We start from the raw sequence: 21,819 nt of genomic DNA on the forward strand, positions 1-21,819 counted from the left end.
AGGCTGTTACCACCAAAAAGTCCGCAGAGAAGAAGAAAACCGAAAAGGCAAGGGCCAAGGATGCCAAGAAAACTGGAACCGTAAAGGCGAAGCCAACAGCAGCGAAGGCCAAGTCGATCGCAGCGAAGCCAAAGGCGGCGAAAGCACCAAAGGCCAAGCCAGCGGCGTCTGCTAAGCCCAAAAAGGCGGTGAAAAAAGCAGCTGCTCCTGCTACCGCTAAAAAGCCGAAAGCCAAGACTACGGCTGCCAAGAAGTAAATTGTGCAAAAGTACAGTACCTGGTACCTGCTCGCAATCGCTATTTTAGATTTCGATATCTGAAATTAGTTTAAACAAGCCCTTTTCAGGGCTACAACGTTCGTTAACAAGAGAAAGATACTTTCAATTTAAAACTTTGTACATTTTACTTATCCAATTATTTTGTTAGGCCGTTAGCATTTTTTTTTTAAAGAAGTGTGGCCGCATTGATTTTAGCAGCTGTACCAGAGTATCTTAAAATGCAAGTCAAAGAATGTTCCTCGCCACTTTTTGCAGAAACTCGTTATCAATCGATGTTCATGATTTAATAACTATACTATAAAGCTCCAGAATAAGTTCTTCAGAAAAAAAAACACAAATTGAACTTATATCACGAATTTGATTGGCAAATGGTATATTGAAAATGTAGTTTCTCTGGTAAAATGTGTTGTGGCCCTGAAAAGGGCCGTTTTGGATCTTTCTGCCCATACGCAGCAAGAGAAAATTACTTGGAGCTGGTGTACTTGGTGACAGCCTTGGTTCCCTCACTGACGGCGTGCTTGGCCAACTCTCCGGGCAGGAGCAGGCGAACAGCCGTTTGGATCTCCCGACTGGTTATGGTCGAGCGCTTGTTGTAGTGAGCCAGACGAGACGCCTCGGCAGCAATGCGCTCGAAGATATCATTCACAAAGCTGTTCATGATGCTCATTGCCTTCGACGAAATGCCGGTGTCAGGGTGGACCTGCTTCAGGACCTTGTAAATGTAGATGGCGTAGCTCTCCTTCCTCTTGCGCTTCTTCTTCTTATCGGTCTTGGTGATGTTCTTCTGGGCTTTGCCAGCCTTCTTGGCTGCCTTTCCACTAGTTTTCGGCGGCATTATTCACTTCACTTATGATTTCACAAACACAACTCACTGATCATAATGGTGCCCAAGCGCGTTCAGCTTTATACTTTTTTTCGAGCAATGTTTTCAGGTCTAAGGCACCCACCCCTAAATGAACGCGCAGGCAGACGCAAAAGTATAAATATGTGGCTACCCGGGGCTCGTCGAGCATTCGTTTTCAGTGTGTAAAGTGAACTAAGTGAAATACTCGTAAAGAAAAATGTCTGGTCGTGGAAAAGGTGGCAAAGTGAAGGGAAAGGCAAAGTCCCGCTCTAACCGTGCCGGTCTTCAGTTCCCAGTGGGCCGTATTCACCGTTTGCTCCGCAAGGGCAACTATGCCGAGCGAGTTGGGGCCGGCGCTCCAGTTTACCTGGCTGCTGTGATGGAATATCTGGCCGCTGAGGTTCTCGAATTGGCTGGCAATGCTGCTCGTGACAACAAGAAGACTAGGATTATTCCTCGTCATCTGCAGCTGGCCATCCGCAACGACGAGGAGTTGAACAAACTACTCTCCGGCGTCACCATTGCCCAGGGTGGAGTGTTGCCCAACATCCAGGCTGTTCTGTTGCCCAAGAAGACCGAGAAGAAGGCTTAAACGTTTTAAATGCGGAGCCTACTACATACTTGTACATAAAAAATAAAACCCAACCGTCCTTTTCAGGACGACCAAGTTTTTACCAAAGAAGTGAAGATTTTTCAATACGTATATTATATCATTAAAACAAGAAATGTCGTTGAATAGCACTTGGTCAGAAATAAGATCTGGAATGTTCTAAGAAGTTCGTCGCCAAAAAGACGCATTTCCGTTAATGCTGTATCTGCAAGCGGTACAGCCTCTACAAAATACATACCTGAACCCATACCCATTTGAAATTTAATTTTGGTTCAATGCAATATGTATATGCAGTATCAACTTTCGAGTTCCCGGTCAGTATGCCAATAAATCAAAAAATTATTTGAAAATTTGTCTCCTTCGAAAATTTGAATGGTGGTCCTGAAAAGGACCGATTGCTGAATGAAGTACAAGCTGTACTAGTTTTTTAACCGCCGAAGCCGTACAGGGTGCGGCCTTGCCTCTTCAGAGCGTACACAACATCCATGGCTGTGACAGTCTTCCTCTTGGCGTGTTCGGTGTAGGTGACGGCATCGCGGATAACGTTCTCCAAGAACACCTTCAGAACGCCACGTGTTTCCTCGTAAATGAGTCCCGAGATGCGCTTCACACCGCCGCGACGAGCCAAACGGCGGATTGCTGGCTTAGTGATACCCTGGATGTTATCCCGCAGCACTTTGCGATGACGCTTGGCGCCTCCTTTTCCCAAGCCTTTGCCTCCTTTACCGCGACCAGTCATATTTCACTATTTTCTACTGTTAACACACTGCACGAAACGAAAGTCACTGAAGAACTAATTCCTGATTTTCGACGCACTCTTATTTATACCTAAAACCCCAGAAACACGAGCGAGTCCGAACGATATGTGCGTCCCGCTCTTCGCTCACCGCTCTCTGCTCGACAAGTGAGATGGCCTCTGCTTCCCTCTCTTTTCAACCCTCCTCGTTTTGCTATATAAGTAGGTAGCAAATGCAGCTATCGTTTATTGTGTTTTGAAACGTGAAGTGAACGTGAACTCGAAAATGGCCCGTACCAAGCAAACCGCTCGGAAATCGACTGGTGGCAAGGCGCCACGCAAACAACTGGCTACTAAGGCCGCTCGCAAGAGCGCACCAGCCACCGGAGGCGTGAAGAAGCCCCATCGGTATCGCCCTGGAACTGTTGCCCTGCGTGAGATCCGTCGATACCAGAAGAGTACCGAGCTCCTGATCCGCAAGCTGCCTTTCCAGCGTCTGGTGCGTGAAATCGCTCAGGACTTCAAGACTGACCTGCGATTCCAGAGCTCGGCAGTGATGGCTCTGCAGGAAGCTAGCGAGGCCTATCTGGTTGGCCTCTTTGAAGATACCAACTTGTGCGCCATTCATGCCAAGCGTGTCACCATCATGCCCAAAGACATCCAGTTGGCCCGTCGCATTCGCGGCGAGCGTGCTTAAGTGTGCGTGCTGCCAATGCGCTAACATACTTTGTACAAATCGGTCCTTTTCAGGACCACAAATTACAGTCAATGAGATACAAATTTTTATCTGCAGGCTTCAACGTTAAAATAAAAAAAAAACTTTTCGACTCGTTCCTTCGTAAGTGGAGTTAATAATTGTATGTAACTTTTTGTGATTTGATAGAAATTAGAATTGATAAAATCAATAAATATTGGATTGGGTGGGGTTTTTAATGCGATGGAGCTGCTATGCGGCAGGGATGGTCACTTTCAAGCATCAGAAAAAAACTAAAAAATATTACATGCGAGATGAACAAAAATTAGCTAGGCTTGTGAATCTATTTGCTTAATAAAACATAAACAGATTTAAAAATACATTTTTTATATTTTCTTTTTAATGTTAAGTGCAACCTCCACGATATTTTTATATGGGACACAAAAAAAACTGCTTATAGGTATATATATTCCTGAATTTATATATCGTTTTTTGTAATATTAGATTTATTTAATAGATTAGATTCAATTTGATTGTACTTTTGGTATTATCACGTTTTTCAAAAATTTTCGTTATAAATGTCGGCATGTTTTTAGAAAGGGAGGGTTATGTGGGACAACCACGATCAACATTAGACATTCAAGCATCAACAAAAAATCGAAAAACTTTTAAACGCTATCTGAAAATAAATCATATGCGTTAATGAATGCATAATGCTTTATAAAAAACAAGAAAAATATTATTAAGTATATTTTTTAGATTTTTTTCTTTAATGTTAACTTGAGTGCGGCCTCAATGGGATTCATACATGAAACACATATTAGCAAATTTTGTAAAAACTGCTCATAAACATGCATCCAATGCTGTACTGTCTTGAGCAAAGACATGATATATCTAAGAAAACATCGAATAAATACAATATTTTAAAAGATTTATATTTTTAACAGTCAGAAAACCATTGCCGAATGTAGCTTGATAGCCAACTTCGTACGTAGCCAAGGGACAACTTGGAACAAGTAATAAAATACCTAAACTAATGATAAGTAAATATAATTGTAGTACTTATTTAAGTAAAAGGTTCAAATTTATTTTTTCATTAGCAAGTTACAAAATATTTTTAAGATATCATATTTTAAAATGGGTTTTTAAGAAAATTGCTCATGTTACGAATGTCTATGTTGAAGTTGATAAGGCAATAAAAGGTCGCAAAAACAAGATACTTACATTTTGAAAACATTACCTGCTTAATAGATCATTTAAGAATGTAAAACAATAAAAAGATTGTTAAGTTTTAGAATCTTAAGCACTAAAAATAAGAAAATATGTTTGCACTTCAAACAAATAATAGCAGAGCAAATGCCTGATGCCAGGCGCACAGTTAAAGTGCTCTCCTCCTCGATTCTCATCCGAACGAAGGAGGTTGGTAATAAGCGCGCGGCCCATTTTCTATACGAAAAAGTGTATTTTAGTGAAGAAAAATGTCTGATTCTGCAGTTGCAACGTCCGCTTCCCCAGTGGCTGCCCCGTCCGCTTCCCCAGTGGCTGCCCCGTCAGTGTCAGTTGAGAAGAAGGTGGCCACCAAGAAGGCATCTGGATCCGCTGCCCCAAAGGTGAAAAGGGCTGCTGCCCCGCCATCGCATCCGCCAACTCAACAAATGGTGGACGCATCCATCAAGAATTTGAAGGAACGTGGCGGCTCATCGCTTCTGGCAATTAAGAAATACATCACTGCCACCTATAAATGCGATGCCCAGAAGCTGGCTCCATTCATCAAGAAATACTTGAAATCCGCCGTGGTCAATGGAAAGCTGATCCAAACCAAGGGAAAAGGGGCGTCTGGCTCATTTAAACTGTCGGCCTCCGCCAAGAAGGATCCGAAGCCGAAGCCTGCGTCTGCTGAGAAGAAGGTGAAAAGCAAGAAGGTAGCCGTCAAGAAGACCGGATCCACCGCCAAGAAAGCTGCCGCCGGAGCTGACGAGAAGAAGCCCAAGGCTAAGAAGGCTGTTACCACCAAAAAGACCGTAGAGAAGAAGAAAACCGAAAAGGCAAGGGCCAAGGATGCCAAGAAAACTGGAACCGTAAAGGCGAAGCCAACAGCAGCGAAGGCCAAGTCGATCGCAGCGAAGCCAAAGGCGGCGAAAGCACCAAAGGCCAAGCCAGCGGCGTCTGCTAAGCCCAAAAAGGCGGTGAAAAAAGCAGCTGCTCCTGCTACCGCTAAAAAGCCGAAAGCCAAGACTACGGCTGCCAAGAAGTAAATTGTGCAAAAGTACAGTACCTGGTACCTGCTCGCAATCGCTATTTTAGATTTCGATATCTGAAATTAGTTTAAACAAGCCCTTTTCAGGGCTACAACGTTCGTTAACAAGAGAAAGATACTTTCAATTTAAAACTTTGTACATTTTACTTATCCAATTATTTTGTTAGGCCGTTAGCATTTTTTTTTTAAAGAAGTGTGGCCGCATTGATTTCAGCAGCTGTACCAGAGTATCTTAAAATGCAAGTCAAAGAATGTTCCTCGCCACTTTTTGCAGAAACTCGTTATCAATCGATGTTCATGATTTAATAACTATACTATAAAGCTCCAGAATAAGTTCTTCAGAAAAAAAAACACAAATTGAACTTATATCACGAATTTGATTGGCAAATGGTATATTGAAAATGTAGTTTCTTTGGTAAAATGTGTTGTGGCCCTGAAAAGGGCCGTTTTGGATCTTTCTGCCCATACGCAGCAAGAGAAAATTACTTGGAGCTGGTGTACTTGGTGACAGCCTTGGTTCCCTCACTGACGGCGTGCTTGGCCAACTCTCCGGGCAGGAGCAGGCGAACAGCCGTTTGGATCTCCCGACTGGTTATGGTCGAGCGCTTGTTGTAGTGAGCCAGACGAGACGCCTCGGCAGCAATGCGCTCGAAGATATCATTCACAAAGCTGTTCATGATGCTCATTGCCTTCGACGAAATGCCGGTGTCAGGGTGGACCTGCTTCAGGACCTTGTAAATGTAGATGGCGTAGCTCTCCTTCCTCTTGCGCTTCTTCTTCTTATCGGTCTTGGTGATGTTCTTCTGGGCTTTGCCAGCCTTCTTGGCTGCCTTTCCACTAGTTTTCGGCGGCATTATTCACTTCACTTATGATTTCACAAAGCGCGTTCAGCTTTATACTTTTTTTCGAGCAATGTTTTCAGGTCTAAGGCACCCACCCCTAAATGAACGCGCAGGCAGACGCAAAAGTATAAATATGTGGCTACCCGGGGCTCGTCGAGCATTCGTTTTCAGTGTGTAAAGTGAACTAAGTGAAATACTCGTAAAGAAAAATGTCTGGTCGTGGAAAAGGTGGCAAAGTGAAGGGAAAGGCAAAGTCCCGCTCTAACCGTGCCGGTCTTCAGTTCCCAGTGGGCCGTATTCACCGTTTGCTCCGCAAGGGCAACTATGCCGAGCGAGTTGGGGCCGGCGCTCCAGTTTACCTGGCTGCTGTGATGGAATATCTGGCCGCTGAGGTTCTCGAATTGGCTGGCAATGCTGCTCGTGACAACAAGAAGACTAGGATTATTCCTCGTCATCTGCAGCTGGCCATCCGCAACGACGAGGAGTTGAACAAACTACTCTCCGGCGTCACCATTGCCCAGGGTGGAGTGTTGCCCAACATCCAGGCTGTTCTGTTGCCCAAGAAGACCGAGAAGAAGGCTTAAACGTTTTAAATGCGGAGCCTACTACATACTTGTACATAAAAAATAAAACCCAACCGTCCTTTTCAGGACGACCAAGTTTTTACCAAAGAAGTGAAGATTTTTCAATACGTATATTATATCATTAAAACAAGAAATGTCGTTGAATAGCACTTGGTCAGAAATAAGATCTGGAATGTTCTAAGAAGTTCGTCGCCAAAAAGACGCATTTCCGTTAATGCTGTATCTGCAAGCGGTACAGCCTCTACAAAATACATACCTGAACCCATACCCATTTGAAATTTAATTTTGGTTCAATGCAATATGTATATGCAGTATCAACTTTCGAGTTCCCGGTCAGTATGCCAATAAATCAAAAAATTATTTGAAAATTTGTCTCCTTCGAAAATTTGAATGGTGGTCCTGAAAAGGACCGATTGCTGAATGAAGTACAAGCTGTACTAGTTTTTTAACCGCCGAAGCCGTACAGGGTGCGGCCTTGCCTCTTCAGAGCGTACACAACATCCATGGCTGTGACAGTCTTCCTCTTGGCGTGTTCGGTGTAGGTGACGGCATCGCGGATAACGTTCTCCAAGAACACCTTCAGAACGCCACGTGTTTCCTCGTAAATGAGTCCCGAGATGCGCTTCACACCGCCGCGACGAGCCAAACGGCGGATTGCTGGCTTAGTGATACCCTGGATGTTATCCCGCAGCACTTTGCGATGACGCTTGGCGCCTCCTTTTCCCAAGCCTTTGCCTCCTTTACCGCGACCAGTCATATTTCACTATTTTCTACTGTTAACACACTGCACGAAACGAAAGTCACTGAAGAACTAATTCCTGATTTTCGACGCACTCTTATTTATACCTAAAACCCCAGAAACACGAGCGAGTCCGAACGATATGTGCGTCCCGCTCTTCGCTCACCGCTCTCTGCTCGACAAGTGAGATGGCCTCTGCTTCCCTCTCTTTTCAACCCTCCTCGTTTTGCTATATAAGTAGGTAGCAAATGCAGCTATCGTTTATTGTGTTTTGAAACGTGAAGTGAACGTGAACTCGAAAATGGCCCGTACCAAGCAAACCGCTCGGAAATCGACTGGTGGCAAGGCGCCACGCAAACAACTGGCTACTAAGGCCGCTCGCAAGAGCGCACCAGCCACCGGAGGCGTGAAGAAGCCCCATCGGTATCGCCCTGGAACTGTTGCCCTGCGTGAGATCCGTCGATACCAGAAGAGTACCGAGCTCCTGATCCGCAAGCTGCCTTTCCAGCGTCTGGTGCGTGAAATCGCTCAGGACTTCAAGACTGACCTGCGATTCCAGAGCTCGGCAGTGATGGCTCTGCAGGAAGCTAGCGAGGCCTATCTGGTTGGCCTCTTTGAAGATACCAACTTGTGCGCCATTCATGCCAAGCGTGTCACCATCATGCCCAAAGACATCCAGTTGGCCCGTCGCATTCGCGGCGAGCGTGCTTAAGTGTGCGTGCTGCCAATGCGCTAACATACTTTGTACAAATCGGTCCTTTTCAGGACCACAAATTACAGTCAATGAGATACAAATTTTTATCTGCAGGCTTCAACGTTAAAATAAAAAAAAAACTTTTCGACTCGTTCCTTCGTAAGTGGAGTTAATAATTGTATGTAACTTTTTGTGATTTGATAGAAATTAGAATTGATAAAATCAATAAATATTGGATTGGGTGGGGTTTTTAATGCGATGGAGCTGCTATGCGGCAGGGATGGTCACTTTCAAGCATCAGAAAAAAACTAAAAAATATTACATGCGAGATGAACAAAAATTAGCTAGGCTTGTGAATCTATTTGCTTAATAAAACATAAACAGATTTAAAAATACATTTTTTATATTTTCTTTTTAATGTTAAGTGCAACCTCCACGATATTTTTATATGGGACACAAAAAAAACTGCTTATAGGTATATATATTCCTGAATTTATATATCGTTTTTTGTAATATTAGATTTATTTAATAGATTAGATTCAATTTGATTGTACTTTTGGTATTATCACGTTTTTCAAAAATTTTCGTTATAAATGTCGGCATGTTTTTAGAAAGGGAGGGTTATGTGGGACAACCACGATCAACATTAGACATTCAAGCATCAACAAAAAATCGAAAAACTTTTAAACGCTATCTGAAAATAAATCATATGCGTTAATGAATGCATAATGCTTTATAAAAAACAAGAAAAATATTATTAAGTATATTTTTTAGATTTTTTTCTTTAATGTTAACTTGAGTGCGGCCTCAATGGGATTCATACATGAAACACATATTAGCAAATTTTGTAAAAACTGCTTATAAACATGCATCCAATGCTGTACTGTCTTGAGCAAAGACATGATATATCTAAGAAAACATCGAATAAATACAATATTTTAAAAGATTTATATTTTTAACAGTCAGAAAACCATTGCCGAATGTAGCTTGATAGCCAACTTCGTACGTAGCCAAGGGACAACTTGGAACAAGTAATAAAATACCTAAACTAATGATAAGTAAATATAATTGTAGTACTTATTTAAGTAAAAGGTTCAAATTTATTTTTTCATTAGCAAGTTACAAAATATTTTTAAGATATCATATTTTAAAATGGGTTTTTAAGAAAATTGCTCATGTTACGAATGTCTATGTTGAAGTTGATAAGGCAATAAAAGGTCGCAAAAACAAGATACTTACATTTTGAAAACATTACCTGCTTAATAGATCATTTAAGAATGTAAAACAATAAAAAGATTGTTAAGTTTTAGAATCTTAAGCACTAAAAATAAGAAAATATGTTTGCACTTCAAACAAATAATAGCAGAGCAAATGCCTGATGCCAGGCGCACAGTTAAAGTGCTCTCCTCCTCGATTCTCATCCGAACGAAGGAGGTTGGTAATAAGCGCGCAGCCCATTTTCTATACGAAAAAGTGTATTTTAGTGAAGAAAAATGTCTGATTCTGCAGTTGCAACGTCCGCTTCCCCAGTGGCTGCCCCGTCAGTGTCAGTTGAGAAGAAGGTGGCCACCAAGAAGGCATCTGGATCCGCTGCCCCAAAGGTGAAAAGGGCTGCTGCCCCGCCATCGCATCCGCCAACTCAACAAATGGTGGACGCATCCATCAAGAATTTGAAGGAACGTGGCGGCTCATCGCTTCTGGCAATTAAGAAATACATCACTGCCACCTATAAATGCGATGCCCAGAAGCTGGCTCCATTCATCAAGAAATACTTGAAATCCGCCGTGGTCAATGGAAAGCTGATCCAAACCAAGGGAAAAGGGGCGTCTGGCTCATTTAAACTGTCGGCCTCCGCCAAGAAGGATCCGAAGCCGAAGCCTGCGTCTGCTGAGAAGAAGGTGAAAAGCAAGAAGGTAGCCGTCAAGAAGACCGGATCCACCGCCAAGAAAGCTGCCGCCGGAGCTGACGAGAAGAAGCCCAAGGCTAAGAAGGCTGTTACCACCAAAAAGACCGCAGAGAAGAAGAAAACCGAAAAGGCAAAGGCCAAGGATGCCAAGAAAACTGGAACCGTAAAGGCGAAGCCAACAGCAGCGAAGGCCAAGTCGATCGCAGCGAAGCCAAAGGCGGCGAAAGCACCAAAGGCCAAGCCAGCGGCGTCTGCTAAGCCCAAAAAGGCGGTGAAAAAAGCAGCTGCTCCTGCTACCGCTAAAAAGCCGAAAGCCAAGACTACGGCTGCCAAGAAGTAAATTGAGCAAAAGTACAGTACCTGGTACCTGCTCGCAATCGCTATTTTAGATTTCGATATCTGAAATTAGTTTAAACAAGCCCTTTTCAGGGCTACAACGTTCGTTAACAAGAGAAAGATACTTTCAATTTAAAACTTTGTACATTTTACTTATCCAATTATTTTGTTAGGCCGTTAGCATTTTTTTTTTAAAGAAGTGTGGCCGCATTGATTTCAGCAGCTGTACCAGAGTATCTTAAAATGCAAGTCAAAGAATGTTCCTCGCCACTTTTTGCAGAAACTCGTTATCAATCGATGTTCATGATTTAATAACTATACTATAAAGCTCCAGAATAAGTTCTTCAGAAAAAAAACACAAATTGAACTTATATCACGAATTTGATTGGCAAATGGTATATTGAAAATGTAGTTTCTTTGGTAAAATGTGTTGTGGCCCTGAAAAGGGCCGTTTTGGATCTTTCTGCCCATACGCAGCAAGAGAAAATTACTTGGAGCTGGTGTACTTGGTGACAGCCTTGGTTCCCTCACTGACGGCGTGCTTGGCCAACTCTCCGGGCAGGAGCAGGCGAACAGCCGTTTGGATCTCCCGACTGGTTATGGTCGAGCGCTTGTTGTAGTGAGCCAGACGAGACGCCTCGGCAGCAATGCGCTCGAAGATATCATTCACAAAGCTGTTCATGATGCTCATTGCCTTCGACGAAATGCCGGTGTCAGGGTGGACCTGCTTCAGGACCTTGTAAATGTAGATGGCGTAGCTCTCCTTCCTCTTGCGCTTCTTCTTCTTATCGGTCTTGGTGATGTTCTTCTGGGCTTTGCCAGCCTTCTTGGCTGCCTTTCCACTAGTTTTCGGCGGCATTATTCACTTCACTTATGATTTCACAAAGCGCGTTCAGCTTTATACTTTTTTTCGAGCAATGTTTTCAGGTCTAAGGCACCCACCCCTAAATGAACGCGCAGGCAGACGCAAAAGTATAAATATGTGGCTACCCGGGGCTCGTCGAGCATTCGTTTTCAGTGTGTAAAGTGAACTAAGTGAAATACTCGTAAAGAAAAATGTCTGGTCGTGGAAAAGGTGGCAAAGTGAAGGGAAAGGCAAAGTCCCGCTCTAACCGTGCCGGTCTTCAGTTCCCAGTGGGCCGTATTCACCGTTTGCTCCGCAAGGGCAACTATGCCGAGCGAGTTGGGGCCGGCGCTCCAGTTTACCTGGCTGCTGTGATGGAATATCTGGCCGCTGAGGTTCTCGAATTGGCTGGCAATGCTGCTCGTGACAACAAGAAGACTAGGATTATTCCTCGTCATCTGCAGCTGGCCATCCGCAACGACGAGGAGTTGAACAAACTACTCTCCGGCGTCACCATTGCCCAGGGTGGAGTGTTACCCAACATCCAGGCTGTTCTGTTGCCCAAGAAGACCGAGAAGAAGGCTTAAACGTTTTAAATGCGGAGCCTACTACATACTTGTACATAAAAAATAAAACCCAACCGTCCTTTTCAGGACGACCAAGTTTTTACCAAAGAAGTGAAGATTTTCCAATACGTATATTATATCATTAAAACAAGAAATGTCGTTGAATAGCACTTGGTCAGAAATAAGATCTGGAATGTTCTAAGAAGTTCGTCGCCAAAAAGACGCATTTCCGTTAATGCTGTATCTGCAAGCGGTACAGCCTCTACAAAATACATACCTGAACCCATACCCATTTGAAATTTAATTTTGGTTCAATGCAATATGTATATGCAGTATCAACTTTCGAGTTCCCGGTCAGTATGCCAATAAATCAAAAAATTATTTGAAAATTTGTCTCCTTCGAAAATTTGAATGGTGGTCCTGAAAAGGACCGATTGCTGAATGAAGTACAAGCTGTACTAGTTTTTTAACCGCCGAAGCCGTACAGGGTGCGGCCTTGCCTCTTCAGAGCGTACACAACATCCATGGCTGTGACAGTCTTCCTCTTGGCGTGTTCGGTGTAGGTGACGGCATCGCGGATAACGTTCTCCAAGAACACCTTCAGAACGCCACGTGTTTCCTCGTAAATGAGTCCCGAGATGCGCTTCACACCGCCGCGACGAGCCAAACGGCGGATTGCTGGCTTAGTGATACCCTGGATGTTATCCCGCAGCACTTTGCGATGACGCTTGGCGCCTCCTTTTCCCAAGCCTTTGCCTCCTTTACCGCGACCAGTCATATTTCACTATTTTCTACTGTTAACACACTGCACGAAACGAAAGTCACTGAAGAACTAATTCCTGATTTTCGACGCACTCTTATTTATACCTAAAACCCCAGAAACACGAGCGAGTCCGAACGATATGTGCGTCCCGCTCTTCGCTCACCGCTCTCTGCTCGACAAGTGAGATGGCCTCTGCTTCCCTCTCTTTTCAACCCTCCTCGTTTTGCTATATAAGTAGGTAGCAAATGCAGCTATCGTTTATTGTGTTTTGAAACGTGAAGTGAACGTGAACTCGAAAATGGCCCGTACCAAGCAAACCGCTCGGAAATCGACTGGTGGCAAGGCGCCACGCAAACAACTGGCTACTAAGGCCGCTCGCAAGAGCGCACCAGCCACCGGAGGCGTGAAGAAGCCCCATCGGTATCGCCCTGGAACTGTTGCCCTGCGTGAGATCCGTCGATACCAGAAGAGTACCGAGCTCCTGATCCGCAAGCTGCCTTTCCAGCGTCTGGTGCGTGAAATCGCTCAGGACTTCAAGACTGACCTGCGATTCCAGAGCTCGGCAGTGATGGCTCTGCAGGAAGCTAGCGAGGCCTATCTGGTTGGCCTCTTTGAAGATACCAACTTGTGCGCCATTCATGCCAAGCGTGTCACCATCATGCCCAAAGACATCCAGTTGGCCCGTCGCATTCGCGGCGAGCGTGCTTAAGTGTGCGTGCTGCCAATGCGCTAACATACTTTGTACAAATCGGTCCTTTTCAGGACCACAAATTACAGTCAATGAGATACAAATTTTTATCTGCAGGCTTCAACGTTAAAATAAAAAAAAAACTTTTCGACTCGTTCCTTCGTAAGTGGAGTTAATAATTGTATGTAACTTTTTGTGATTTGATAGAAATTAGAATTGATAAAATCAATAAATATTGGATTGGGTGGGGTTTTTAATGCGATGGAGCTGCTATGCGGCAGGGATGGTCACTTTCAAGCATCAGAAAAAAACTAAAAAATATTACATGCGAGATGAACAAAAATTAGCTAGGCTTGTGAATCTATTTGCTTAATAAAACATAAACAGATTTAAAAATACATTTTTTATATTTTCTTTTTAATGTTAAGTGCAACCTCCACGATATTTTTATATGGGACACAAAAAAAACTGCTTATAGGTATATATATTCCTGAATTTATATATCGTTTTTTGTAATATTAGATTTATTTAATAGATTAGATTCAATTTGATTGTACTTTTGGTATTATCACGTTTTTCAAAAATTTTCGTTATAAATGTCGGCATGTTTTTAGAAAGGGAGGGTTATGTGGGACAACCACGATCAACATTAGACATTCAAGCATCAACAAAAAATCGAAAAACTTTTAAACGCTATCTGAAAATAAATCATATGCGTTAATGAATGCATAATGCTTTATAAAAAACAAGAAAAATATTATTAAGTATATTTTTTAGATTTTTTTCTTTAATGTTAACTTGAGTGCGGCCTCAATGGGATTCATACATGAAACACATATTAGCAAATTTTGTAAAAACTGCTTATAAACATGCATCCAATGCTGTACTGTCTTGAGCAAAGACATGATATATCTAAGAAAACATCGAATAAATACAATATTTTAAAAGATTTATATTTTTAACAGTCAGAAAACCATTGCCGAATGTAGCTTGATAGCCAACTTCGTACGTAGCCAAGGGACAACTTGGAACAAGTAATAAAATACCTAAACTAATGATAAGTAAATATAATTGTAGTACTTATTTAAGTAAAAGGTTCAAATTTATTTTTTCATTAGCAAGTTACAAAATATTTTTAAGATATCATATTTTAAAATGGGTTTTTAAGAAAATTGCTCATGTTACGAATGTCTATGTTGAAGTTGATAAGGCAATAAAAGGTCGCAAAAACAAGATACTTACATTTTGAAAACATTACCTGCTTAATAGATCATTTAAGAATGTAAAACAATAAAAAGATTGTTAAGTTTTAGAATCTTAAGCACTAAAAATAAGAAAATATGTTTGCACTTCAAACAAATAATAGCAGAGCAAATGCCTGATGCCAGGCGCACAGTTAAAGTGCTCTCCTCCTCGATTCTCATCCGAACGAAGGAGGTTGGTAATAAGCGCGCAGCCCATTTTCTATACGAAAAAGTGTATTTTAGTGAAGAAAAATGTCTGATTCTGCAGTTGCAACGTCCGCTTCCCCAGTGGCTGCCCCGTCAGTGTCAGTTGAGAAGAAGGTGGCCACCAAGAAGGCATCTGGATCCGCTGCCCCAAAGGTGAAAAGGGCTGCTGCCCCGCCATCGCATCCGCCAACTCAACAAATGGTGGACGCATCCATCAAGAATTTGAAGGAACGTGGCGGCTCATCGCTTCTGGCAATTAAGAAATACATCACTGCCACCTATAAATGCGATGCCCAGAAGCTGGCTCCATTCATCAAGAAATACTTGAAATCCGCCGTGGTCAATGGAAAGCTGATCCAAACCAAGGGAAAAGGGGCGTCTGGCTCATTTAAACTGTCGGCCTCCGCCAAGAAGGATCCGAAGCCGAAGCCTGCGTCTGCTGAGAAGAAGGTGAAAAGCAAGAAGGTAGCCGTCAAGAAGACCGGATCCACCGCCAAGAAAGCTGCCGCCGGAGCTGACGAGAAGAAGCCCAAGGCTAAGAAGGCTGTTACCACCAAAAAGACCGCAGAGAAGAAGAAAACCGAAAAGGCAAAGGCCAAGGATGCCAAGAAAACTGGAACCGTAAAGGCGAAGCCAACAGCAGCGAAGGCCAAGTCGATCGCAGCGAAGCCAAAGGCGGCGAAAGCACCAAAGGCCAAGCCAGCGGCGTCTGCTAAGCCCAAAAAGGCGGTGAAAAAAGCAGCTGCTCCTGCTACCGCTAAAAAGCCGAAAGCCAAGACTACGGCTGCCAAGAAGTAAATTGAGCAAAAGTACAGTACCTGGTACCTGCTCGCAATCGCTATTTTAGATTTCGATATCTGAAATTAGTTTAAACAAGCCCTTTTCAGGGCTACAACGTTCGTTAACAAGAGAAAGATACTTTCAATTTAAAACTTTGTACATTTTACTTATCCAATTATTTTGTTAGGCCGTTAGCATTTTTTTTTTAAAGAAGTGTGGCCGCATTGATTTCAGCAGCTGTACCAGAGTATCTTAAAATGCAAGTCAAAGAATGTTCCTCGCCACTTTTTGCAGAAACTCGTTATCAATCGATGTTCATGATTTAATAACTATACTATAAAGCTCCAGAATAAGTTCTTCAGAAAAAAAACACAAATTGAACTTATATCACGAATTTGATTGGCAAATGGTATATTGAAAATGTAGTTTCTTTGGTAAAATGTGTTGTGGCCCTGAAAAGGGCCGTTTTGGATCTTTCTGCCCATACGCAGCAAGAGAAAATTACTTGGAGCTGGTGTACTTGGTGACAGCCTTGGTTCCCTCACTGACGGCGTGCTTGGCCAACTCTCCGGGCAGGAGCAGGCGAACAGCCGTTTGGATCTCCCGACTGGTTATGGTCGAGCGCTTGTTGTAGTGAGCCAGACGAGACGCCTCGGCAGCAATGCGCTCGAAGATATCATTCACAAAGCTGTTCATGATGCTCATTGCCTTCGACGAAATGCCGGTGTCAGGGTGGACCTGCTTCAGGACCTTGTAAATGTAGATGGCGTAGCTCTCCTTCCTCTTGCGCTTCTTCTTCTTATCGGTCTTGGTGATGTTCTTCTGGGCTTTGCCAGCCTTCTTGGCTGCCTTTCCACTAGTTTTCGGCGGCATTATTCACTTCACTTATGATTTCACAAAGCGCGTTCAGCTTTATACTTTTTTTCGAGCAATGTTTTCAGGTCTAAGGCACCCACCCCTAAATGAACGCGCAGGCAGACGCAAAAGTATAAATATGTGGCTACCCGGGGCTCGTCGAGCATTCGTTTTCAGTGTGTAAAGTGAACTAAGTGAAATACTCGTAAAGAAAAATGTCTGGTCGTGGAAAAGGTGGCAAAGTGAAGGGAAAGGCAAAGTCCCGCTCTAACCGTGCCGGTCTTCAGTTCCCAGTGGGCCGTATTCACCGTTTGCTCCGCAAGGGCAACTATGCCGAGCGAGTTGGGGCCGGCGCTCCAGTTTACCTGGCTGCTGTGATGGAATATCTGGCCGCTGAGGTTCTCGAATTGGCTGGCAATGCTGCTCGTGACAACAAGAAGACTAGGATTATTCCTCGTCATCTGCAGCTGGCCATCCGCAACGACGAGGAGTTGAACAAACTACTCTCCGGCGTCACCATTGCCCAGGGTGGAGTGTTACCCAACATCCAGGCTGTTCTGTTGCCCAAGAAGACCGAGAAGAAGGCTTAAACGTTTTAAATGCGGAGCCTACTACATACTTGTACATAAAAAATAAAACCCAACCGTCCTTTTCAGGACGACCAAGTTTTTACCAAAGAAGTGAAGATTTTCCAATACGTATATTATATCATTAAAACAAGAAATGTCGTTGAATAGCACTTGGTCAGAAATAAGATCTGGAATGTTCTAAGAAGTTCGTCGCCAAAAGACGCATTTCCGTTAATGCTGTATCTGCAAGCGGTACAGCCTCTACAAAATACATACCTGAACCCATACCCATTTGAAATTTAATTTTGGTTCAATGCAATATGTATATGTAGTATCAACTTTCGAGTTCCCGGTCAGTATGCCAATAAATCAAAAAATTATTTGAAAATTTGTCTCCTTCGAAAATTTGAATGGTGGTCCTGAAAAGGACCGATTGCTGAATGAAGTACAAGCTGTACTAGTTTTTTAACCGCCGAAGCCGTACAGGGTGCGGCCTTGCCTCTTCAGAGCGTACACAACATCCATGGCTGTGACAGTCTTCCTCTTGGCGTGTTCGGTGTAGGTGACGGCATCGCGGATAACGTTCTCCAAGAACACCTTCAGAACGCCACGTGTTTCCTCGTAAATGAGTCCCGAGATGCGCTTCACACCGCCGCGACGAGCCAAACGGCGGATTGCTGGCTTAGTGATACCCTGGATGTTATCCCGCAGCACTTTGCGATGACGCTTGGCGCCTCCTTTTCCCAAGCCTTTGCCTCCTTTACCGCGACCAGTCATATTTCACTATTTTCTACTGTTAACACACTGCACGAAACGAAAGTCACTGAAGAACTAATTCCTGATTTTCGACGCACTCTTATTTATACCTAAAACCCCAGAAACACGAGCGAGTCCGAACGATATGTGCGTCCCGCTCTTCGCTCACCGCTCTCTGCTCGACAAGTGAGATGGCCTCTGCTTCCCTCTCTTTTCAACCCTCCTCGTTTTGCTATATAAGTAGGTAGCAAATGCAGCTATCGTTTATTGTGTTTTGAAACGTGAAGTGAACGTGAACTCGAAAATGGCCCGTACCAAGCAAACCGCTCGGAAATCGACTGGTGGCAAGGCGCCACGCAAACAACTGGCTACTAAGGCCGCTCGCAAGAGCGCACCAGCCACCGGATGCGTGAAGAAGCCCCATCGGTATCGCCCTGGAACTGTTGCCCTGCGTGAGATCCGTCGATACCAGAAGAGTACCGAGCTCCTGATCCGCAAGCTGCCTTTCCAGCGTCTGGTGCGTGAAATCGCTCAGGACTTCAAGACTGACCTGCGATTCCAGAGCTCGGCAGTGATGGCTCTGCAGGAAGCTAGCGAGGCCTATCTGGTTGGCCTCTTTGAAGATACCAACTTGTGCGCCATTCATGCCAAGCGTGTCACCATCATGCCCAAAGACATCCAGTTGGCCCGTCGCATTCGCGGCGAGCGTGCTTAAGTGTGCGTGCTGCCAATGCGCTAACATACTTTGTACAAATCGGTCCTTTTCAGGACCACAAATTACAGTCAATGAGATACAAATTTTTATCTGCAGGCTTCAACGTTAAAATAAAAAAAAAACTTTTCGACTCGTTCCTTCGTAAGTGGAGTTAATAATTGTATGTAACTTTTTGTGATTTGATAGAAATTAGAATTGATAAAATCAATAAATATTGGATTGGGTGGGGTTTTTAATGAGATGGAGCTGCTATGCGGCAGGGATGGTCAAGACTTTCAAGCATCAGAAAAAAACTAAAAAATATTACATGCGAGATGAACAAAAATTAGCTAGGCTTGTGAATCTATTTGCTTAATAAAACATAAACAGATTTAAAAATACATTTTTTATATTTTCTTTTTAATGTTAAGTGCAACCTCCACGATATTTTTATATGGGACACAAAAAAAACTGCTTATAGGTATATATATTCCTGAATTTATATATCGTTTTTTGTAATATTAGATTTATTTAATAGATTAGATTCAATTTGATTGTACTTTTGGTATTATCACGTTTTTCAAAAATTTTCGTTATAAATGTCGGCATGTTTTTAGAAAGGGAGGGTTATGTGGGACAACCACGATCAACATTAGACATTCAAGCATCAACAAAAAATCGAAAAACTTTTAAACGCTATCTGAAAATAAATCATATGCGTTAATGAATGCATAATGCTTTATAAAAAACAAGAAAAATATTATTAAGTATATTTTTTAGATTTTTTTCTTTAATGTTAACTTGAGTGCGGCCTCAATGGGATTCATACATGAAACACATATTAGCAAATTTTGTAAAAACTGCTTATAAACATGCATCCAATGCTGTACTGTCTTGAGCAAAGACATGATATATCTAAGAAAACATCGAATAAATACAATATTTTAAAAGATTTATATTTTTAACAGTCAGAAAACCAATGCCGAATGTAGCTTGATAGCCAACTTCGTACGTAGCCAAGGGACAACTTGGAACAAGTAATAAAATACCTAAACTAATGATAAGTAAATATAATTGTAGTACTTATTTAAGTAAAAGGTTCAAATTTATTTTTTCATTAGCAAGTTACAAAATATTTTTAAGATATCATATTTTAAAATGGGTTTTTAAGAAAATTGCTCATGTTACGAATGTCTATGTTGAAGTTGATAAGGCAATAAAAGGTCGCAAAAACAAGATACTTACATTTTGAAAACATTACCTGCTTAATAGATCATTTAAGAATGTAAAACAATAAAAAGATTGTTAAGTTTTAGAATCTTAAGCACTAAAAATAAGAAAATATGTTTGCACTTCAAACAAATAATAGCAGAGCAAATGCCTGATGCCAGGCGCACAGTTAAAGTGCTCTCCTCCTCGATTCTCATCCGAACGAAGGAGGTTGGTAATAAGCGCGCGGCCCATTTTCTATACGAAAAAGTGTATTTTAGTGAAGAAAAATGTCTGATTCTGCAGTTGCAACGTCCGCTTCCCCAGTGGCTGCCCCGTCAGTGTCAGTTGAGAAGAAGGTGGCCACCAAGAAGGCATCTGGATCCGCTGCCCCAAAGGTGAAAAGGGCTGCTGCCCCGCCATCGCATCCGCCAACTCAACAAATGGTGGACGCATCCATCAAGAATTTGAAGGAACGTGGCGGCTCATCGCTTCTGGCAATTAAGAAATACATCACTGCCACCTATAAATGCGATGCCCAGAAGCTGGCTCCATTCATCAAGAAATACTTGAAATCCGCCGTGGTCAATGGAAAGCTGATCCAAACCAAGGGAAAAGGGGCGTCTGGCTCATTTAAACTGTCGGCCTCCGCCAAGAAGGATCCGAAGCCGAAGCCTGCGTCTGCTGAGAAGAAGGTGAAAAGCAAGAAGGTAGCCGTCAAGAAGACCGGATCCACCGCCAAGAAAGCTGCCGCCGGAGCTGAAGAGAAGAAGCCCAAGGCTAAGAAGGCTGTTACCACCAAAAAGACCGCAGAGAAGAAGAAAACCGAAAAGGCAAAGGCCAAGGATGCCAAGAAAACTGGAACCGTAAAGGCGAAGCCAACAGCAGCGAAGGCCAAGTCGATCGCAGCGAAGCCAAAGGCGGCGAAAGCACCAAAGGCCAAGCCAGCGGCGTCTGCTAAGCCCAAAAAGGCGGTGAAAAAAGCAGCTGCTCCTGCTACCGCTAAAAAGCCGAAAGCCAAGACTACGGCTGCCAAGAAGTAAATTGAGCAAAAGTATAGTACCTGGTACCTGCTCGCAATCGCTATTTTAGATTTCGATATCTGAAATTAGTTTAAACAAGCCCTTTTCAGGGCTACAACGTTCGTTAACAAGAGAAAGATGCTTTCAATTTAAAACTTTGTACATTTTACTTATCCAATTATTTTGTTAGGCCGTTAGCATTTTTTTTTTAAAGAAGTGTGGCCGCATTGATTTCAGCAGCTGTACCAGAGTATCTTAAAATGCAAGTCAAAGAATGTTCCTCGCCACTTTTTGCAGAAACTCGTTATCAATCGATGTTCATGATTTAATAACTATACTATAAAGCTCCAGAATAAGTTCTTCAGAAAAAAAAACACAAATTGAACTTATATCACGAATTTGATTGGCAAATGGTATATTGAAAATGTAGTTTCTTTGGTAAAATGTGTTGTGGCCCTGAAAAGGGCCGTTTTGGATCTTTCTGCCCATACGCAGCAAGAGAAAATTACTTGGAGCTGGTGTACTTGGTGACAGCCTTGGTTCCCTCACTGACGGCGTGCTTGGCCAACTCTCCGGGCAGGAGCAGGCGAACAGCCGTTTGGATCTCCCGACTGGTTATGGTCGAGCGCTTGTTGTAGTGAGCCAGACGAGACGCCTCGGCAGCAATGCGCTCGAAGATATCATTCACAAAGCTGTTCATGATGCTCATTGCCTTCGACGAAATGCCGGTGTCAGGGTGGACCTGCTTCAGGACCTTGTAAATGTAGATGGCGTAGCTCTCCTTCCTCTTGCGCTTCTTCTTCTTATCGGTCTTGGTGATGTTCTTCTGGGCTTTGCCAGCCTTCTTGGCTGCCTTTCCACTAGTTTTCGGCGGCATTATTCACTTCACTTATGATTTCACAAACACAACTCACTGATCATAATGGTGCCCAAGCGCGTTCAGCTTTATACTTTTTTCGAGCAATGTTTTCAGGTCTAAGGCACCCACCCCTAAATGAACGCGCAGGCAGACGCAAAAGTATAAATATGTGGCTACCCGGGGCTCGTCGAGCATTCGTTTTCAGTGTGTAAAGTGAACTAAGTGAAATACTCGTAAAGAAAA

General features: G+C 43.1%; 15 protein-coding genes across 15 annotated transcripts; 7 read left to right on the forward strand and 8 right to left on the reverse strand.

The window, feature by feature from the left end:
- Positions 1-690: 690 nt before the first annotated feature.
- On the reverse strand, positions 691-1,289 carry LOC119561543 (histone H2B). The gene is made up of 2 exons (XM_037875192.1): positions 1,151-1,289; positions 691-1,096 (listed from the first exon to the last, which is right to left on the reverse strand). Exon 2 carries the CDS (start codon positions 943-945, stop codon positions 742-744), a length of 204 nt encoding a protein of 67 aa, XP_037731120.1. The 5' UTR covers positions 946-1,096; positions 1,151-1,289; the 3' UTR covers positions 691-741.
- An 818-nt stretch (positions 1,290-2,107) lies between these two features.
- On the reverse strand, positions 2,108-2,508 carry LOC119561537 (histone H4). Its single transcript, XM_037875187.1, has one exon. The coding sequence runs from the start codon at positions 2,469-2,471 to the stop codon at positions 2,160-2,162; it is 312 nt and encodes a 103-aa protein (XP_037731115.1). The 5' UTR covers positions 2,472-2,508; the 3' UTR covers positions 2,108-2,159.
- A 2,132-nt stretch (positions 2,509-4,640) lies between these two features.
- LOC119561523 (histone H1-like) lies at positions 4,641-5,785 on the forward strand. The gene is made up of 2 exons (XM_037875174.1): positions 4,641-5,183; positions 5,214-5,785. Exons 1-2 carry the CDS (start codon positions 4,641-4,643, stop codon positions 5,415-5,417), a joined length of 747 nt encoding a protein of 248 aa, XP_037731102.1. The 3' UTR covers positions 5,418-5,785.
- A 116-nt stretch (positions 5,786-5,901) lies between these two features.
- Positions 5,902-6,273, reverse strand: LOC119561524 (histone H2B). The gene has a single exon (XM_037875176.1). It carries the CDS (start codon positions 6,271-6,273, stop codon positions 5,902-5,904), a length of 372 nt encoding a protein of 123 aa, XP_037731104.1.
- A 197-nt stretch (positions 6,274-6,470) lies between these two features.
- Positions 6,471-6,845, forward strand: LOC119561525 (histone H2A). The gene has a single exon (XM_037875177.1). The coding sequence runs from the start codon at positions 6,471-6,473 to the stop codon at positions 6,843-6,845; it is 375 nt and encodes a 124-aa protein (XP_037731105.1).
- Positions 6,846-7,238: 393 nt separating this feature from the next.
- Positions 7,239-7,639, reverse strand: LOC119561538 (histone H4). The gene has a single exon (XM_037875188.1). The coding sequence runs from the start codon at positions 7,600-7,602 to the stop codon at positions 7,291-7,293; it is 312 nt and encodes a 103-aa protein (XP_037731116.1). The 5' UTR covers positions 7,603-7,639; the 3' UTR covers positions 7,239-7,290.
- A 2,112-nt stretch (positions 7,640-9,751) lies between these two features.
- On the forward strand, positions 9,752-10,852 carry LOC119561510 (histone H1-like). Its single transcript, XM_037875161.1, has 2 exons — positions 9,752-10,636; positions 10,694-10,852. Exon 1 carries the CDS (start codon positions 9,772-9,774, stop codon positions 10,522-10,524), a length of 753 nt encoding a protein of 250 aa, XP_037731089.1. The 5' UTR covers positions 9,752-9,771; the 3' UTR covers positions 10,525-10,636; positions 10,694-10,852.
- Positions 10,853-12,344: 1,492 nt separating this feature from the next.
- LOC119561515 (histone H4) lies at positions 12,345-12,745 on the reverse strand. The gene has a single exon (XM_037875165.1). It carries the CDS (start codon positions 12,706-12,708, stop codon positions 12,397-12,399), a length of 312 nt encoding a protein of 103 aa, XP_037731093.1. The 5' UTR covers positions 12,709-12,745; the 3' UTR covers positions 12,345-12,396.
- Positions 12,746-14,857: 2,112 nt separating this feature from the next.
- LOC119561511 (histone H1-like) lies at positions 14,858-15,958 on the forward strand. The gene is made up of 2 exons (XM_037875162.1): positions 14,858-15,742; positions 15,800-15,958. The coding sequence occupies exon 1, from the start codon at positions 14,878-14,880 to the stop codon at positions 15,628-15,630; it is 753 nt and encodes a 250-aa protein (XP_037731090.1). The 5' UTR covers positions 14,858-14,877; the 3' UTR covers positions 15,631-15,742; positions 15,800-15,958.
- Positions 15,959-16,006: 48 nt separating this feature from the next.
- LOC119561514 (histone H2B) lies at positions 16,007-21,695 on the reverse strand. The gene is made up of 2 exons (XM_037875164.1): positions 21,614-21,695; positions 16,007-16,504 (listed from the first exon to the last, which is right to left on the reverse strand). Exon 2 carries the CDS (start codon positions 16,483-16,485, stop codon positions 16,114-16,116), a length of 372 nt encoding a protein of 123 aa, XP_037731092.1. The 5' UTR covers positions 16,486-16,504; positions 21,614-21,695; the 3' UTR covers positions 16,007-16,113.
- On the forward strand, positions 16,683-17,057 carry LOC119561526 (histone H2A). The gene has a single exon (XM_037875178.1). The coding sequence runs from the start codon at positions 16,683-16,685 to the stop codon at positions 17,055-17,057; it is 375 nt and encodes a 124-aa protein (XP_037731106.1).
- LOC119561516 (histone H4) lies at positions 17,450-17,850 on the reverse strand. Its single transcript, XM_037875166.1, has one exon. It carries the CDS (start codon positions 17,811-17,813, stop codon positions 17,502-17,504), a length of 312 nt encoding a protein of 103 aa, XP_037731094.1. The 5' UTR covers positions 17,814-17,850; the 3' UTR covers positions 17,450-17,501.
- On the forward strand, positions 18,097-18,507 carry LOC119561527 (histone H3-like). Its single transcript, XM_037875179.1, has one exon. The coding sequence runs from the start codon at positions 18,097-18,099 to the stop codon at positions 18,505-18,507; it is 411 nt and encodes a 136-aa protein (XP_037731107.1).
- LOC119561512 (histone H1-like) lies at positions 19,966-20,739 on the forward strand. The gene has a single exon (XM_037875163.1). It carries the CDS (start codon positions 19,986-19,988, stop codon positions 20,736-20,738), a length of 753 nt encoding a protein of 250 aa, XP_037731091.1. The 5' UTR covers positions 19,966-19,985; the 3' UTR covers position 20,739.
- Positions 21,223-21,594, reverse strand: LOC119561528 (histone H2B). The gene has a single exon (XM_037875180.1). The coding sequence runs from the start codon at positions 21,592-21,594 to the stop codon at positions 21,223-21,225; it is 372 nt and encodes a 123-aa protein (XP_037731108.1).
- Positions 21,696-21,819: the final 124 nt, after the last annotated feature.

This window comes from Drosophila subpulchrella, unplaced genomic scaffold (genome assembly GCF_014743375.2).
Source record: "Drosophila subpulchrella strain 33 F10 #4 breed RU33 unplaced genomic scaffold, RU_Dsub_v1.1 Primary Assembly Seq358, whole genome shotgun sequence".
Classification (NCBI taxonomy): Eukaryota; Metazoa; Arthropoda; class Insecta; order Diptera; family Drosophilidae; genus Drosophila; species Drosophila subpulchrella.